Below are 18,456 nucleotides of genomic sequence, written 5' to 3' on the forward strand. Positions count from 1 at the left end.
GTAGCATGGATGTAAAGATCATCACTTTCATGGGTTATATCCCAGAGAGATGGAGTTGCATATGATACTGCCTTTACACCTCTAATACTCGGGCAGATCTCTTGACTCCCTTTTAACATTGTAGGTTCTCCAGATCAAGGTTTGCCTTAGTTCCTATATCTCTATTTTTTGGCAAGGAAATTGGGTCTAAGTGACTTGCTCAGGGTCATATAGCTAGTGTCAAGTGCCTGAGATGCCAAATTTGAATTCATGTCCTTCTGATTCAAGGACTGGTTCTCTATGAGCTCTATGTACTTTACCACCTTAAATTACCTTAAATTTACCTGTCTTAATCCCTGGATTTCTAGTGAGGTATGATGGGACTAGCCCTGATTCGAGTCTGGAGAATCAGTTCCTTATTCTATTTCCGATATGGCTGAATAAGTCATTAACATCACGGAGTCTCTTTTTTCTTTTTCCCTTTCTCCATCTTTAATTGGGGCAAGAGGAGGCAGTGACATCAGTGACACCAAAAACAAAGGGGAGCAATCATAATCTTTTCTAAAATAACCATTAGTGAGTGCTAGTTCAGAAGGAAGCACAAGTAGAACATTTTGAGAGTCATTTTTTTTATCTGCTTAAAAAAAAAGTGTTTTTAAAGGAAGAATCATTGTTTTATGTGATTTTGTGTGCTGTTGTGAATATGGCTATATAAATTCAGAATAAAAAAATTAGAAACTGTGTGGTTGGATTGGAGAGTCTTACGTTTTTTTTCCAGCTTTAAAGTTGTAGTTTTATGACTACTCTCTGGGGTTGGTTATGATGATTATGAGGATGAAGAGGAGGTGGTAGTGATGGTGACAGTTGCATATAAATGATAAAAATGTGCTATATTACTATAACACTTTCCTTGTGACTACCTCCTTGATGTAGACATGCTGACATTTCTATTTCTTATGGCGTGGAAATGGAAGCCATGATAAATGAAGTGACTTGCCCAAAGTCACTCCAAATGACTGAGCCAGGACTCAAAGCCAAGGCCCTTTTGTACTTAGCCCTGAGTGCCTTCCAACATTGCCTATGGCTTCTCTATCCACCACCTCACGTTTAGTTAGTATCACCATCTCAGGCAACTTCAGCCTGAGTAAATGAGGAGACTAGATCTGAATCCTGAGATAGGGCTGATTGATAGGAAAATATTTTCTCAGATAACTCTTCCTTCCTTCTTGGTATAGGAGGGGGTCCATAGGTGTAGAAAATTAACTATTCTACTACAGTTTTTTGATGGGTTGATAGGTTTGCTTATTTAATTTTTTTTCATTTCCCCCCGTCTTTTAAAGATCTTTGTAATAAGTCTAAGAGTTGGAAGAACAAATACAGAGTGAAATCTAGGCAACGCAAACAGGAAATCAATAAATATCTGTTAAAAAGAAAAGTTTTTTTTCCCCCACTTGGAATAGTTGTTTATACACAGCTCACATTAAAAACAATGGCCTCCAGATTCAGAACTGACCAGGATGAGAAAGCATTCCAAGAAAAAGTGACCTTTCTCCCTCGTCCTCCAATACCCTCCTGCTTTAATTCCCCTAAAAGTTTAATTTTAGAGAATAATCAAATAGTCCTGAATTTTTCTAAGCTCTTCACCTTCCTCCTTCCCTTCCTTCTTCCACATTCTCTCTCCCTCTTCCTTTTTTTAGAAGTATGCTAGAGACTAGCTGCCCTATCTATTTTGACTTCCATCTTAAAGGATGCTAAAAACTTCTGCTGTCATCTTTGGTAAAATCTACATAGACCTTCTCAGAGTATGATTTTAAATGCACAAAATAGAATACATAATATTGTAAACAAAATGTATTATATTTCATAGGTAGATTATATCTTTTTATAATATGCATCTATCTATCTATCTATCTATCTAAAAGAGGTGGGGCAGGTAGTAGAGGGAGAGTTCCTAAACCCTAAGTTAAAAATCCCTGTTTTAGGATAAGCCCAAATAAATTCTGCCTCTGCCTTTGTCTCTCTCTATCACACACATTCCAGTTTACTAAAAAGTTTGAAAACAATTTCTTTAATGTTCCATATTTGTAGATACAGTATTTTAGAACTGAAAAGACCATACAAATCAACCAGTTTAAATGCCTCTTTTTACAGTTGAGGAAACTGAGGCTCCAAGAGGCATAAGGGATGTTGCCCAGAATACTACTTGCCCTGGATAGGTTAGACCTTGATTAGAACCCAAGTTTTTAATCTTCTCTTTAATTACCATTGCTCATCATGAAAGCAAAGGGCAAATTAGCTAGGGTAAAAATTATTCCCAATATTTTAATGTTTCTAGGCCCTCTTCTATTGCTTTGCTATGGGTTATCTCCTCATTTGACCTATAATATACATAAATTTGTTTAAAAAAAAGACAATATTGATGGTTACTGCTCAGTCCAAGGCACCCTCCTGTGTCCAACAAGACACTGGATTATCTCTTGGTGTCATCAGTTGTATAATGGGGAGTGTTGCAGGGAGAAGGGTGTCATAAGTCAACAGTGTATAAATAAAAATACTACAAAAATGCCCTTAGACCTTTATATTTTTATTTAAAAACAGACAGAATTCAATCTCAATTAAACATTGATTTTTAGAATGTTCCATCCATGAAACATGGATCTCCCAGTTGTTATAAGCTCTGTTAGAAAAATAAACATCTCACAGGAAACTACAGTGTCAATTCATTAATAAATACCTCAAAATAGAAGTTAGTAGTCAGCTAGAATTAAAAGTCAGGCACATAAATGACATTAGGGGAAGTCAAAGTAGCCATTGCATTTTTCATTGTCATTAGAATTCTTTAATTCTACATATCATTAAAAGGTTTAAATGAGAAACCTGGTAAATTTAATTAGGACCTGGTTCTTTTCTTAGAAGCTATTTTAAATTCAAAATTCTTCCATTAGAAAAAATCAAGAGCTATATTAAATTTATTTTTTTTTTACAAAGGTAGTATAGGTTAAAAATGTGAAAATTTAATAGACTAAAAGTTAATCTATTGATAATTTAAGTTCATTTATAAAAATAATTTTAGAGGTTGAATTTTAAATTCCTTCAAAACAGTGGAAGTTAAAAGTAACATAGATTTTAATGGCATATTAAATAGAGCTTCAATGAACTTCCGTGCTAATTTGTGCAAATTCTATTTTTCCATAATTTAAAATTCAGACCTCATATGTCTAGTCAGCCTTCATGGTTGTGATAGGTGGCCCATCAGTGCCGTATGCTTTTGCTATTGTGTGAATTCAGTCTTGTAGTCAAGACTACACAAGAAGAATCCATAGATGGAACAGAGTTTTAAGGAAATAAATAGAGAAATATTTCGTGGTTAAAAAGGAGCATGAAGTCAATTACAAAGACCTCCTTAATGTCAGGGGAAGAATAATCATTGAGCAATGGAAACTAATCGATATGAAATCATGAAGACCAAGTTTAACTGGAGTAAAAGGTATGAAAATTCACTCTCCCCAACTCCTTCCTTGGGGTGCAGATCTATGAATGTAGAACATTCCACATAATGCCATTTTAAAAACCCATCAATTTTGTTGAGATTTTTTTCTTTTTTTCTCTTAATTTTTAATTTTATGGCATTTAGGGAGAAAGAAAAGAGGAGAAAAAAACAGGGAGAAGTATAGATAATTTAAAAACCAAGGAAGAAATCAATTTTAAAGAACAAAGTCCAACTGACAAGTTCAATTCAATTTGCTAAATATCTATAAAGTACCTGCTACTATGAGGTACTGGGTTAGACACTGAAGATATAAAGATAAAGAAACAGTTCTTGACCTCAAGAAGCTTATATTCTACTAGGGGAAAGCTGTCTAATTCAGAAATGAATTCTGAGAAGTTCATAGGGTAAAGTCACTTTTAGCTTCTTCCTGCCCAGGGCTCCAGTGCATCTAGCCCATGAGTCAGGCATTTCAAATAACCTAAATGTGCGTTAGAAGAAAATGATAAACCAGAATTGTATCTGGACTGAGGTGGGAGGGAGAAGAGAGAGGGTAGAAAGAAAGACTGAAGGGAAGGCAGGACCAACATACTCGCCCTGAGTACAGATTCTGTCGTACCATGCTGGCTACCTGTCAACAAAGAGAATGACAAAAGAACTGACATGACGTGAAGAAGGGACAGAAGACACAATTTCCAGTTATATATTGCCTTTCTGATATAATGGGCTGCCCAAGGAAATCTATCCTAAAGTTTATTCACAAATCAGGTACCAAAAGAGTAAATCTTCAACAAAACTTAGGTGAGCTAATCCTAACTCTAACACTAAATGTGTGCAACCTATAAATAAGACTGGGAAATAGCTTACATTTCTACAGCATGGTAGGTTTTGCAAAGAACTGACTATAACCTGGCTTTGGGTCCTGCCTTCAGAAGCCCTTGAAGAAAAGGTTTGACTTAGAGACCAAGAGGATTTTACCTAGCATTCCCAAAATTCTAGAGGTGTGACCTTGACCAGGAAATGGGAAAATTGAGAAGCCAATAGATCCAGAAGAGGCCATGTTATGGAGGAAAAAAATGTGCTACTATTGACACCATTCTCTCTCTAATCCAATGTAGCTTCTCCTGCAGTCACCTACAATGGCTTCTTTCACAGCAGCCAAGAAATTAAGACTCCTGGAATTCTATTCCTTCTTCCCATAAGCCTATTCCAGTTCTATGTCATGGGCAAACCATAGAATTTGGGAAATATTGGATAAAACCCATCTGGCCTGTAGACCCATTTCCTGCCCCAATCTCTTGAATGTCCCTTCTGGGAAAAATCAGTTGATTTGTTTTCTTATTTGATCCTTACAATAACCTGAGAAGCAAGTCTTATTATTTTTATCCTTTTTTATTGATGAGTTGAGATGCTAAGAGTCTTGCTCAGTCAAATGGTCACTAAACAAGCATTTATTAAATGCATACTGTGATATACTAGTTAGCAGATGTCCAGTCAAGTCAGAACCAGAACTCAGATTTTATTGGTTTGGAGTTAAGCCCTTTCACGCCTTTATTCCTCCCATTTAGAAAATTTATATGGGATCACAGACAATGGAATAGATCTGATTCACCTCCTGCTCCATTAGGAAAGGGAGGACAATCCTCTCCATTATTTCATTCCTCTGAAGTTGTCATTAGGCAGGCTCTGTGGTGACTTTACAAGCATCTTGAAGAGAAATCACACTAATTGTCATTCATATAAAAACAGCACCTCTCATAGGACTGCTTTAAGGGTCATGTGACACAATAGGGTGTGGCTCAAATATACGTCATATATATACGTAGAAAAATAAATAGGTATTCAAGGAAGAAATGACCCTCAAAGTGGATTCTTATGGCGTGGTCTCAATTTCTGAGTTCTATTAAAAATGTTTCGTCACTTGAGTCAACTTGGGCTAGAATGAATAACTGAAGAATATGTCTTTGATAAAATAATAAGTACAATAAACAACAATTCCAAGCTAAGTAATGTAGTGGGAAGAAGATACTGGCTTTGTTAGCTGTGTGACCTTGGGCAAGTGATTCTGGACTTACTTTCCTCATCTGTAAAATTAAGATGGGGGATTGGACTGGATTGTCCCCTGAGGATCCTTTTGTAATCTATGTTTATGATCGTATGTTCTGTGATCTTTCTTCTTAAGAAAGGAAGGCAGAGAAAAAGGAGGATGGGGAGAAGGAGGAGAAGTTATAGAAGAGAGGGGGAGAAAAGGGGGAGAAGGAGAGAGAAGAAGAAGGAGAAGAAGAAGAAGAGGAGGAGGAAGAGGAAGAAGAGGAGGAGAAAGGAAGAGGAAAAAGAGGAGGAGAAAGGAAGAGGAAGAAAGGGAGAGAACTTAAAATGTAGATTTCTTTGGAACAAATGTTAACTAACCATAGAAGCCTCCCCTAGGAGAGTACTTTTGGCTGTGCTTGAGAATTGCTCTCTAATGAACTTTCCTTTGGGTTCAGATCAGCTGCCATTGCAGAAATGCAGGCTTGTGGTGAGAATTTTGAGACAAACCTTTCTGGATGCAGTGCTTCACTGGGCCTCTAGTAATTAACTCTAAGTCAGAGCTTTCCCCTGAGGATTCCTTTTCCTTTCAAACCCTGGTTCCTTTCCCTCACTCTTTTATGGGTTCATAAGTAAATGAATTCTCCAATTGGGCAGTTGGACGAAAATCCAATTCTCTTAGGGACATCTGAATTCTTGAGAAAATTTATATTCCTCGTTAAGTGACTTTCAGATAACAAACTGAAGCCTGACTACATCCCTGACAGAATTCTACAATAAATCTAAGTTAAAGGAAACCTAGAATCATATATCTAGAAGATATTTCTGAGGCCACTGTGCACAAGCTTTTCATTTTACAGATGGGAAAATAAAGCTCAGGGGAGGCAAGAGACTTGACTATGATCACACAGGTAGTGAGGCAGAACTTGAACCCACATTCCCCAGGCCTAAAGCCAAAGCTATTCCTGCTGCATCACATTGTTTTTTGTACAGCTTGTAGTGTGTGTGTGTGTGTGTGTGTGTATGTATGTGTGTGAGAGAGAGAGACAGACAGAGATAGACACAAAGACAGAGACTCGTACACAGAGAGACAGAGAGAAAAAGATAGAGGGAGGGAGAGAATGAGGGAAAGAGAGAGAGGAAAAAGTTTTCCATGCACTTAATCTGTAGGAACACACTGTGCCATATCAAAACATTCTGCAAAGTCTTTATAAAACGAATACAAAATCTTCATTTCAAAACAAAGGGTTATTTTTCTTTGTTTTTGTTTCCCCTCTCCTTTAATCAGATACAAAAGGTTTTTGTGGTAATATGAGTAGGAACTAGGCCCTAATTACATATGGTAGTTAATCTAATAATACCCTGTTTTCCCCTCACCTGTTAAATTAATTAAAAAACATGAACATCTTTTAAATCAAAAAAGTCTAAATAATTTAAGTAAAAACAAAAATTAAACTAATAAATAATTATATATCTAAAAGAACAAGCATCATAGGTAATTATGAAATGGAGATAGTTAAATAACAGCATTTCACTCTTAAGAAAAATGGCTTCCTTCTTTTCTTCCTCCTTTCCTTCCTCCTTCCCCTCCCTCCATCTCTCCTTCTCTCTCCCCCTTCCTTTCTTCCTTCCTTCCTTCTTTCTCTTCTTCCCTCCATCCTTCCTTCCCTCTCTCCTTTTCTTCCTTTCCTCTCCCCTTTTCTTCCTTCCTTCCCTTCCTCCCTCCTTAGCTTTGTTCCTTTCCTCCCTCCTTCCATTTCTTCCTTCACTTCCTTCTTTTCTGACCCCCCTTTAATTCCTTCTTATATTTGTCAGTTCAATATAAGTTTTCTAGTGCAGCTGAGCTTTGGTGCTGAGAGGCCCCTTTTTGGGAAGGCTAAATTAACCCCGGCACTACAACAGCCCAGATCTAGGGGATGAATCTAGAAGACTACAACTGGCTATTCAGTCTCACAAGTTTTCACTTTCAATCAATGTTACAAGTGAGAACATTTTTAATAATAATTGGGAGTTTTGTTCATTTAAGGGATTTAAACCTTTCAAGAAGCCAATCTGGGGAAGAATTCGACAATCTGACAAAAAAGAATAAACAAAAGTCTAAGATGGAAACGTGCTCGTATTGGGATGCTATAGAGATACACTTGGGGGCTTCCCATCGATAATTCTACGTGATTAAAAATAATACCCCCACACACATATTTGATACTTTTGACATAATGATTGTCTGGACACAACACCAAATGCCCCCAAATTTGGAAACTCTGGTATGATAAGATCTTAAGCATTTTTCACATGTTCACCAAGAAGGTTGGCGCGTGGCCATGAGCTCTTGCCTGGACTTAATCTGAGCTTATTTTAAATGGGTTGGGAGAGTATGAACTTTTTGTCAGGACATGACAAGGAAATAGAATTTAAAGTGACTCTTTTGTTATAGTTGTTCTGGATTTAGCTGGCACAGGGAATGACTAATAGGCAAAATCCCTGTGGCAATGAATTGCTGCATCTGCCCAGCCAACTGGAGACAGAGACAGAGTTACAACCTGGGGCCTGGGAGAAGGCAAGTACCCTACCCAATGTCACCCAGCCAGGCTGTTTCAGGGCAGGAACTGAAGCCAGGTTGTCCTGACTCCAAGGATGACTCTATCCACTACACCACTCTGCCTCCTTTGAACATGTTTATAAATATATATATATATGAAAGTGAAGTTGCTGTTTCCAGTGAGGAAGTTATCAAGTAGGTAAGCAAACTGGTAGGAAGTTTGGGATAGTGGTAATTCCTTATGTTAAGGATTATGACTTGAAAGATGATGAGGTTTTTTTCCCAATTCTCAAAGTCTATGATTATCCAAGAGTTTCTCATATATTACAAGTTTTTGGGGGGCACATGTTTCCCTTCTCCCCTTTATTTTATGCATTATTATATATATGTATTTATTATATATGTTACTATATGTAATTGTATGTATGTGAATATATGCATAAACACACACATATATACATATCTACTACCTCTGATAAGGAAATAAAAAAACTATTATATTTTAATATTAATTTAAAAGTTTTAGGAGGTAGCTTATTGTACCAAAAGAGAGAGAATAAAAGAATGAGAATGAGAAGACTTGTGACCTAAATCACATAATCTCTTTGGTTCTTCCAATTTCTAACCAGCAAAATATAGAAGAGGAAGAGAAAGTCCAACTACAGAATCTCTAATATTGCATGGGCTTTTAAAAGAATCTCTCATAAGAAATGGAAGCTCAGATCCTATTTCACCAATAGGGAACGTATCAGTTCTCTGGGTAGTTTGGCACACCGATGGGAAAAATATTGAAATCCAGTTTGTATGGCAAAAGTTGACATATGGTTTTCTTAAGTAAATTTTTTTAAAAGATGCAGTCACTGGCTACTTTGCCTGAAGAATAATTTTCAGGTAAACTGTTGAGGTTCAATTTCACCTACAGGGCAAAGGAAAGTCTAGTGGATTAGGTAAGAAAATTCCAAACCCCAAAGCAATGGGAAATGAAGGGATGGCATCCCATAGTAAACAGCAACTTCTATCCTGGGTCTTTTCATCTACCATTTAGTTATTCCCAACAAGAAAAAGACTATGAAATTGACACTCAATCTCCTTGGTTTTCCCAGTGGCAGTAGCTAAGCACGTCCTTGATCCAGTAATTTGTGACATGCATCAAAATGAAAAGATCAAAAAAAAAATGAGAAGAAACCTCTGGAATTAGAGTTTGTTAAAAACAACAACAACAACAACAACCCCCAAACAAAAGACACTTAGATAAACAAACAAGCAACAGTAAACAACAACACAGCAACAACACCCATCCTAGAGTTTAGAAAGCAAAATCACTTACTATGAGATGAAGGTTACACTGACCTACCACCAATTATCTACCATCACCTATTACCCAAATACCAAGATATAGAGTAAACATTTCAATCTGGATGTTTCCACTGTTCACTTCAATTCAGTCCAACTCATAAGCATTCTTACCAAATGCCGGGCTGTAGGCCAGGCATTGGGATTCAGAAAAAAATTAAAGTAGTGCTGGCCCTCAAGGAGTTTACATTCTACTTGAACAGCCAGGCATTGGGATTCAGAAAAAAATTAAAGTAGTGCTGGCCCTCAAGGAGTTTACATTCTACTTGAAGTTCAAATATGTATAAAAAAGTGTAAACACCTGGTAAATTGAATTAAAATAAAAACCACTTTTCATTTGGAAATTTGGTGATGAATGAATAGAACCCGAGAAAGGACTGTACCCTTGTAGTATACAGTGACTCCAGAGTCATCTCACAACATTGTCCTTTCCAGCAGGGAAAAGGGATGGAGGTTAGCTACCTGTAAAGTGAGATCAGTGCTGTTCAGATCTACATTCTATGCTGTAACTAAATAAGTTATATATTACATTAAAGTGCTACGACAACACTAGTCTCGAACAGTAGTAAGCCACATTTCTCTTTCAAAAAATCAGCAGCTATCACATCCAACGGCCACGTCACAATATGGAAGCACAGCAGTCTCTAGCAGAACTTTCTGCCACTAACGGTGTGACTGAAGAACGTTTGGGCATCTCCTGCGACTTTTCAATGTGAAGACTTCTTTTTAGGAGTTGGTCGTGGAGAAAGTTTCTAATGGAGCCCCCATTCCTTTAGAAGTTGCACTTAAAAGTTTCATGAGGGTGCAATTTACTGATGTCGATGTTTATCTCGTCGGGTTTATCACGGCGATACGTGACCGTGTGCGTGCAAACTGCAGGCAGAAACATCTTATCCTTCGGGAAGAAACCATAAGGATATCAATGAAAGACTAGGATATTCTCTGCAGAAACTCAATGTACATCCCCACATCCCATCACCCCAATGTCTTTTCCAAAGCTAGTTACCTTCTTTGATGTGGACACTCTGTAACTGGCAGATTTCACTTTATTTCTGGTCCTCTGGAGGATGATCTGTCTGATGATGAGAACCTTCAATAATCCAATAAGGAAGGTGATGATGAAGATGATGAAAAATATTCGAAAGTGGCTTGGGCTAGAGAAACATTCTGTAAGGGACAAACAGATAGGAAGGCATGAAACTTGAGGGCCATGAAGACATCAAGGCCATTTATTTTTTCTTTTTGCTTGTATACTTGAATGTGAATAAAGCAAGCAAGTTTATCTGTCCCACATTCACCTCACCCATACATACATGCAGGTTCAATTCAGACAAGCAATCATTTAAGATACCTACTATGTTTTAACCACTCTACACACCCAAGTATCAGTGAATATTAAGGCCAAAACACAATGAAAGGGAGCTAGCTGCCTCAAGTGATTATATTTAATAGGTGAGTGATACTAGATAAATTTCCCTTAAGCTTTCTGAGCCTTCATTTTATTTGTAAAATGAGTAGATGGGGCTAAATGTCTTCTGTTTCTAGCTCTGAGACCTTGAGACTCTGTCCTTTACAACCATTACCCTAAATTCAGAAGAAAATATGGGTCAAGAACAGTGAGAACAATTGATAACTAAGGGACAGATCATGTAATAGTCGGTTATCCATGTACTTCCAAGAGACTGAGGGGAGGATCCCAGCCATGTTGACTGGGCAGGGTTTACAGGGAAGAAGACAGGGACAAGGCTCCACAGATGGGAAGGCATAAATGGATCGCTATCTGCCTTATTGGAAGGAACATCCATGTGGAGAAAATCACAGATCCATGGAAATTTTAATAAAAGTCATCTGTTAGAGAAGGCTCTCCACAGTCATGGAGATCATATCTTTCCAACATTTCTCTTTTACAGAATCAGCTGCACATGCCTGAGGCTTTCAACTAAAATTGATTTTAATTATGACCAAATGACAACATTTATGATGGTTGTTGATGTTCTGGTGAGTACAAAATTACGTAAATACAATCTTGACAATTCTGGGGATTAAAAATTCCGACTGGTTTCTCTTGCTGCATATTCTCCCTATTTGTTCTGCTCCAGTCATATGAAATAAAGTAAATATCCAAAGAAGCCAAATCAGCACTATTAGAAGAGATTTCTCTAAAAATCTCCCTTGAAATCACTGTGTCGGTCTTCATTAGTGTTGGCTTCTCCAGTAACTGGGAGGATCTCATTAGGTCCTGCCTGCCAAACCCAGTTCTCTTTGTTCTTTGTCTTTCACTTTTTCTTTGGCAAGAAATGAATTTTTGTTATTTTTTTAAACATTCACAATCCATTCTTTCAAGAGCAAATGAATACTAACTGGAAAGGAGTCTGCTGTGTCAAGAAACTAGCCGTGCCGAGCCTCCGATTTAGGACCAAACATTTGGCATATCTTGTTTGGCAGGTTTTGTGAGGCTCCCGAGCCAGGGCCATCACCCAGATACTCTGAGGAGATGGTTTCATAATACTCTGAGAACCCAGAGGTGGCCTGGAATCCCCCAGGGTGCCCTGAGTTAACTGCTTATCCTGCCTATCTTCTGGGTGAATTCTTGACTTTCTGGGGATCCTGGGTTGAGGTTTACTTACTCAATAGACTTCAAGCAAAAACAGACCACTCTTTGCTGTGTATATACTATAGAGGGGGAATCCTTTCATATAGAGATGGCACTCATTGTTTCCTGAGATCTCTTCCAAACGATCTATGATTCTGTGATTTTCCCTCTTTCCCCTTGAGAGACTCAAGAAAGTGGATCAATCCTACCTAGCACAAGATGGGGTCAAACCAAACATAGACAGTTTAGGATCTTGAATTATGTGTAATTGCCCTGAATTCTTTGAAATGAATTAGAACCCAGTAAAAACAAGATTGATCCCAAATTATTTGGGATTACTTATGATGATCAACTGAAAGACTCAGCTATTCTGAATAACACACCGATCCAAAATAATTTCAAACCCATGATGAAAAATACTCTATCTTCAAAGAGATAATTGATGGACTCTGAATGCAGATTGAAGCAGACTTTTTAAACTTTATTTTTCTTGTGTTTTGTTTCGGGAGAGATTGGGTATGTGTTTTCTTTTGTAACAGGGCAAGTATGAAAATGCTCTGTATGACTTCATGTGTATAATTAATATTAAACTGACTTCTTAAGGAGGGGAGGAAAGGCAGGTAGGAGGGAGAGGGTTTGGAGATCAAAACTGGAAATTAAAAATATACCCCAAACCGTTTACATCTAATTGAGCAATATTTAATGAAATTAATAAAAATGTTAAAAAATAAACAAATCACAATTCAGCAGTAAGGGAAGGCTTGCCTTTTCACTGGGCCCTGATTGGCTGCAGCCCAGTGCCTTTGCAGATCCCTTTTAAGAGTAGATTCATGCTGATAGGAAGGAGGGTGCCAAAGTTTACATGTGATGCTTGATTATACCCTAAGTGACAATTAGCTTTAGTCTCTGAGCTTTCTTTGGGCATATATGCCTGTAGTCTACTACCTTGCAATAATAACAGACATCTAATAAGTGAGATTTCAAGTTTGCAAAGCACTTTATACAAATGAGCTCATTTAATACTCCCAACAACCTTGGGAATTAGCTACGATCTTTGTTATAAACAAGAAAACTAGGGATTAAGATCAGTGGCTTGTCCATATTCCACAAATAATGGATTTCAGAGATGGGATTTCAAACATGTCTTTCTCTATCCCAAGCCATGGATTTTTCCATATAGGAGGGAGGTGCTTTAAAATGCTCACTGAATCAACATGAAACTGAATGGTGTTTCTTTGTAGTATATAAGCTCCTTGGACATTGGGCCTGGGTCAAAGTAATCACTTAAAAGTGCTTGCTAAATGAAAACATGCTATGTTTGCCAATAGACTGTAATCTCCTTGAAGGCAGAGACTTGGATTTTTTTTCCCCTTGAAATGAATATTGATTAATTGGTTAATAGAAGTTGTCATGCTTGGTAACCAGCTCCTTTACCGATCTTAAGGGAGATATGTTTGGTTCCTGTTCCTGGATTGGAGTCCTGCCTGGTATGTAACCACAAGACAAGGAAATCCACTTAATTAAGGCAGAGTGGAGGGGAAATTGCAGTATATCCCAGAGCAAATGAGTGCTCTTTCCTTGTGGGCCCCTTGGTAATGAGCAGAGAGCAGGACTGCATCAGGGGTAGAGGGCATTTTCACAACTTGAACAGGAGATCTTTTGGATATTGTTAGGAAGGTTATTCATGTGACTCTGGCTTCCCTCTTGGGGTGGGGTGTCAAGCAACAGCTTTTGCCCATGGCTTGTCAGGAAGAAGCTTTCTGCGGTCACATGAGCCAGGACTATTTGCTTACTTGGTGTAATAAATGGCATGATAATGACCATGAGCTCTGATCTCTGCATTCTGAAGGATAGAAGGTCCAGCTGGAGGCAGATGGAGCTCGTCCTGGAGCCAAGTGCACATTGGGGGAAGCTTGGGAGCAGGCTAAGGCTTGGGGGAGAGGATGTGCTGAGCTAAGTCTTGGCGTAGAGTGCCAGCAGTGCCATAACACCGTGAGTGGTGTTTACTTAGTGCTCAAAGGTAGGCAAAACCCTTTGTAAACAACCTTACAAGAACCTAATACAGCCCTATAGAGAACCAACCTGACATAATGGATAGAGTGCTGAGCTTGTAGCTCTGAAGGCCCAGGGCCCAAGCTTGCCTCAGACACAACAATTAACCCTTAGCAAATCACTCAATCTCTCTCTCTACCTTGGCTTGCCCATCTGTAAAATGGAATTAATAATACTTATTTCAGAGTTTTTAAGAGAACGTTTAAAAAATGGTGTAGATAAAGAGCTTTGCAAACCTAAATATGTTACACAGCAACTATTTTCATGTTCATTTTTCACCCCCATTTTACAAGTGAGGAAATAAGTGTACAGGGTCACTCGGGTGTCAGAAACAGAAAGTAAATTCAGGTTTTACTAATGTCTAGGTCAGTATTCTAACTTGTGTATTTGTATGTGTGCATAGATACATATGTATATATGTGTATAATTGAGTAACTGAAGGTGAGAGAAGGTCAAGGTTTTCTTGCCTTTATGAATCAATAAAACCTAAGATGAGTCAGCTCTGAGCAGAGGCCTTATATTTTCTTGCACGGATCTGCACATTCTTTTTTGGACAAGCCTATTAGTTCATTGGCTATTGTTAATTCACAGCCAAAAGGAATTTTTAAGAAAAAATGATGCATTGAGAAGACTACTGGAAGTTTTGAGTTGAAATTTTGGCTCTTCTATTTACTACTTGCATGACCTTGGAAAGCGACCTCCCTTCTTTGATAAACTATTTTCTCCTTTGGAAAAGAAAAGGGGGGGTAGCCTTGACGTCTTTGAGATTCCTTCCAGTTCTAGAGATACATTCAATGGTCTTAATGACATATCGGACAATTGATTTGGCCACATCCCAGGGAAATTGGATTGATCAATGGACAGACATTTATTAGGTGTCTGGGCCAGGATCCCAAAACAGAAAGTCCTTGCTCTTCAGAAGCTAGTGTTCCAGCAGGGAAGGTAAGAATATATAGCACTGTATATAACAGACACTCAATATATGTTTGTTGTCTCATCTTCCAATGTGGCAATCCACATGAAGAGTTGGGATGGCAACCAAAACACTCCATTCTGGCCCAGCCCAAATCTTTGTTAATGCCCAAAAGGGTCTTCTGGAAGACATTCAAAATGAGGCACTTTCCAGGATGCTCTTTTTTGTGCATTTATCACCCCTCCATTTAACACAGTGATGAATAAATAAATGTATGCTGATGATGTCAGCTTAGATATATGGCCTTGTCTGGGAGATTAGAAGGTCCTCGCCAGCCCCGTGAACCAATTAGGATGGAATAAGGTGGTAATTTACCTTCTATTTGGCCAATATAATGGGCTCTTGGAGGACACGAGCCTCTGCATTGATCAAGTATAGCTTGAGATAAATTGTGAGGATGGTGGCATTGGACACAATTCCTGCGAAGCAAGAACAAAAGTAGCAATGTTTACACATTTAGAAAAATTTCCACTGCTGGGTTTTTCTTAAGAGATGAGGTCATCAAGAGAGCGCAACTTTGGTATCGTGGCTTCCTGATGGCTGAAATAAAGCAAAAAAAAATTATTTGTAATCAGGAAAACATGTATGATCAGGGATCCATTTTACATCTAAGTGACCTAAACGACCTTGTCACAAAATAGATCCTATCATCCCTAAAACATTAAAAATAGGTTTTGACACATTACTATTTTACCTTTCTTTTAAGATCTCAGTTTCTGAGTCCTCCAAGAAGACTGTGGGTCCTCAGTGTTCCCTCTCTCCTCCTTATTATCATGCCCTAACTCTTCTGTGTAGATTTCATATTTTTCCTTTTCTTTCTTTTTTTCTTTCTCTTTTCTTTCAGTTTTTTTTTTTTTGTATTAGCACAGTGTTTGGCACTTAGTAAGTATTAATGAAAGGCTGGTATATTAAACTGAATTTCCAGCTTGATTTGATTGAGACCAATCCCTCAAAAGGATGTGCAGGTCAAGTGAATTTCTATGGGAGAAGTTGCAATAAAAGTATTCTGAAAACAGGGCCAGCCATCAAATAAATATCAAACAAACAAACAAAAAAAACAAAAAACAAAAAACAGATTCCTAGCAGAGGAGACCCTTGAGGATGAGTGATCTAATTTTTGCCTCTGATAGAGAAGGATCATGGTCTATGAGGTCTAAAGAAGGAAGGGACCTTATCTTAGAAGAGAAAAGGGCCCAAAGTCACAGGGATAGTAAGTGGGACTGGGATTTGAATTGAAGCCCTTTGTCTTCAGTCAGACCTCTTTTCTTTCTTCCCTGAGGAAAAGCCTATAGTGCCCAGATTTCTTCAGGTGATCTGAGTAAATGCTTCTCAGTTTCCACCAATCCTGTTTGATTTCTGAGATCAGAGAAGATGGGTATGGTTAAGACTGGCATGGCTGTAGATATTCAGGTGAATATGGCTAGAAAAAGAGAATTATGAAATTATTAGATAGTTTGTTTCATTTATTTATTGATTAAATAAATCATTTTACTTATTTATTTGTTAAATAAATCCATTTATTTACTTATTAAACAGATCATTTATTTATTTATTAAATACATCATTTATTTATTAAATAAATTATTAAAGCTCTTAGCCATCATTTTTATATTCTAAACTGTCATACTTCATCATGGCTTTGATATTTCCAAACAAGCATTTATTAAGTACCTACTATGTGCCAACACTGTGCATTTAATCTCATTATATTTTTATAACTCTGTAAAGAAAGGTACTATTACTATTTCCACTTTGCAGATGAGGAAACAGAGTCAAACAAGGGTTGAATGACTAGCCTATATTTGAACTCAGGTCTTCCAGTGCCAAGCCTAGCACTCTATCCAGCATTCTATCTCACTTCCTCTTAAAACTCTTCCAAGAGGATCATGGCCAAACAAGTGGGTCAGACCCATCCATGGACAGACAATAAGCAAAACGGCCTCACCAAGGAAAGTCATCATTACATTGACTACAAAGTGTCGCTGTTGTGACTGTAACAACTCTCAAAGTTCAAGTCAAGGAAACATTGTATTATGAGCTGCTGTGGACTTCAGGCCCAAAACAAACCATATCCCAGGCATTTGAAAAACCCCAGAATCCTAAGCCGATTTGGTAAGGTTCTTTAATTGTTTCTGTCCTTCATCTCATTGAGGTTTTAGTCAAAGCTCATGTTCTTCAGGGTTGAGCCATGGGATTCGGCATCAGCAAGATTTGGATTCTCCTCTTTCCTGAGCTATTTTCTAACTGGAGATCTCTGAAGCTTTTTGTCTCCGAATACTTATCTAAAAGAGGGGATTTGACCAGATGGCTTCCCATGTCCTTTACAGCTCTATTAGTCTATGAAAATTACAATTTATGGGACTGTCATGTGTCCTGTCCTCAAACTGGCACTAAACCATTACTACTTGGTCCTCACTTCTGGCAATGGCCAACCTCATGATGCAGTAGAAACATTGTCTTGGGACTTACATTCAAACTCCTTTGAAGTTTCCTGAATGCCTGCTCAGACCACTTCAACTCCTTATACTTCAGTTTCCTCATCTGTAAAATAAGGGTTTTGAACTAGTTGACCTAGAAATCTTATCCATCTCAAGAGCAATGGGTAAAGCACTGACCTGGAGTCAGGAAGAACAGAGTTCAAATCCAAGCTCAAATATTTATTAACAGCATGAATTTGGGCACCTAATTTCTGTCTGACTCAGTTTCTTTATTTTATTTTTATTTATTTAGCTTTTTTTCAAAATATATGCATAGTTTTCAATATTCACCCTTGCAAAACCTTGTATTCCAAATTTTCTTCCTTCCTTCTCCCCACCCCCTCCCTTAGATGGCAAATAATCTAATATATGTTAAACATATATAATTTTTCTATACATAATTCCACAATTATCAAGAAAAATCAGATCAAAAAATTTAAAAAATGAGAAAGGAAAAAAAAAACAAGCAAAAGCAAGAAAAAGGTAAAAAATACTATATTGCAATCTACACTCAATTCCCATAGTCCTCTCTCTGGGTGCAGATGGCTCTCTCCATCACAAGTCTATTGGAATTGGCCTAAATCACCTCACTGCTGAAGAGAGCCACATTCAACAGAATTGATCATCATATAATTTTGTTATTGCTGTGTACAGTGCTCACTTGGTTCTACTCACTTCACTCAGTATGAGTTCATGTAAGTCTTTCCAGGCTTTTCGGAAATCAACCTGCTGATTGTTTCTTATAGAACAATAATATTCCATGACATTCATATACCATTACTTATTTAGCTATTCTCAATCTGATGGGCATCCACTCAACTTCCAGTTCCTCACCACTATAAAAAGCTACCTCAGTTTCTTCATTTGTAAAATAGGAATAATAAAATCATCTACTTCCAGGATGATTGTGAGCATTAAATGAGAAAATATTTGTGAAGGTCTTTACAAACCTAGTAGTATAAGATAAATGCTAAC

The 18,456-nt window shown here is 37.7% G+C and overlaps 1 protein-coding gene and 1 long non-coding RNA gene across 4 annotated transcripts in view; one reads left to right on the forward strand and one right to left on the reverse strand.

The window, feature by feature from the left end:
* LOC116419619 overlaps positions 1-18,456 on the forward strand; it is a 151,910-nt gene that overhangs the window by 97,145 nt on the left and 36,309 nt on the right. Inside the window, exon 4 of the long non-coding RNA XR_004229871.1 lies at positions 11,297-11,384. This is a non-coding gene — a long non-coding RNA (uncharacterized LOC116419619). The remainder of the gene's footprint in view (positions 1-11,296; positions 11,385-18,456) is intronic.
* The window catches only part of ITGB8 (integrin subunit beta 8), a 106,104-nt gene continuing 97,502 nt past the window's right edge, over positions 9,855-18,456 (reverse strand). For 2 of the 3 annotated variants that reach the window (XM_031940655.1, XM_031940654.1), the window contains exons 12-14: positions 15,320-15,423; positions 10,393-10,553; positions 9,855-10,281 (exon numbers count right to left, since the gene is read on the reverse strand). In XM_031940655.1, coding sequence (XP_031796515.1) covers positions 10,159-10,281; positions 10,393-10,553; positions 15,320-15,423 — 388 coding nt within the window. In that variant the 3' untranslated portion in view covers positions 9,855-10,158. Of the gene's footprint in view, positions 10,282-10,392; positions 10,554-15,319; positions 15,424-16,353; positions 16,425-18,456 lie in introns of those variants that run through there. The other variant, XM_031940656.1, reaches the window with a different exon arrangement.

This window comes from Sarcophilus harrisii, chromosome 5 (assembly GCF_902635505.1).
Source record: "Sarcophilus harrisii chromosome 5, mSarHar1.11, whole genome shotgun sequence".
NCBI classification, from domain to species: domain Eukaryota; kingdom Metazoa; phylum Chordata; class Mammalia; order Dasyuromorphia; family Dasyuridae; genus Sarcophilus; species Sarcophilus harrisii.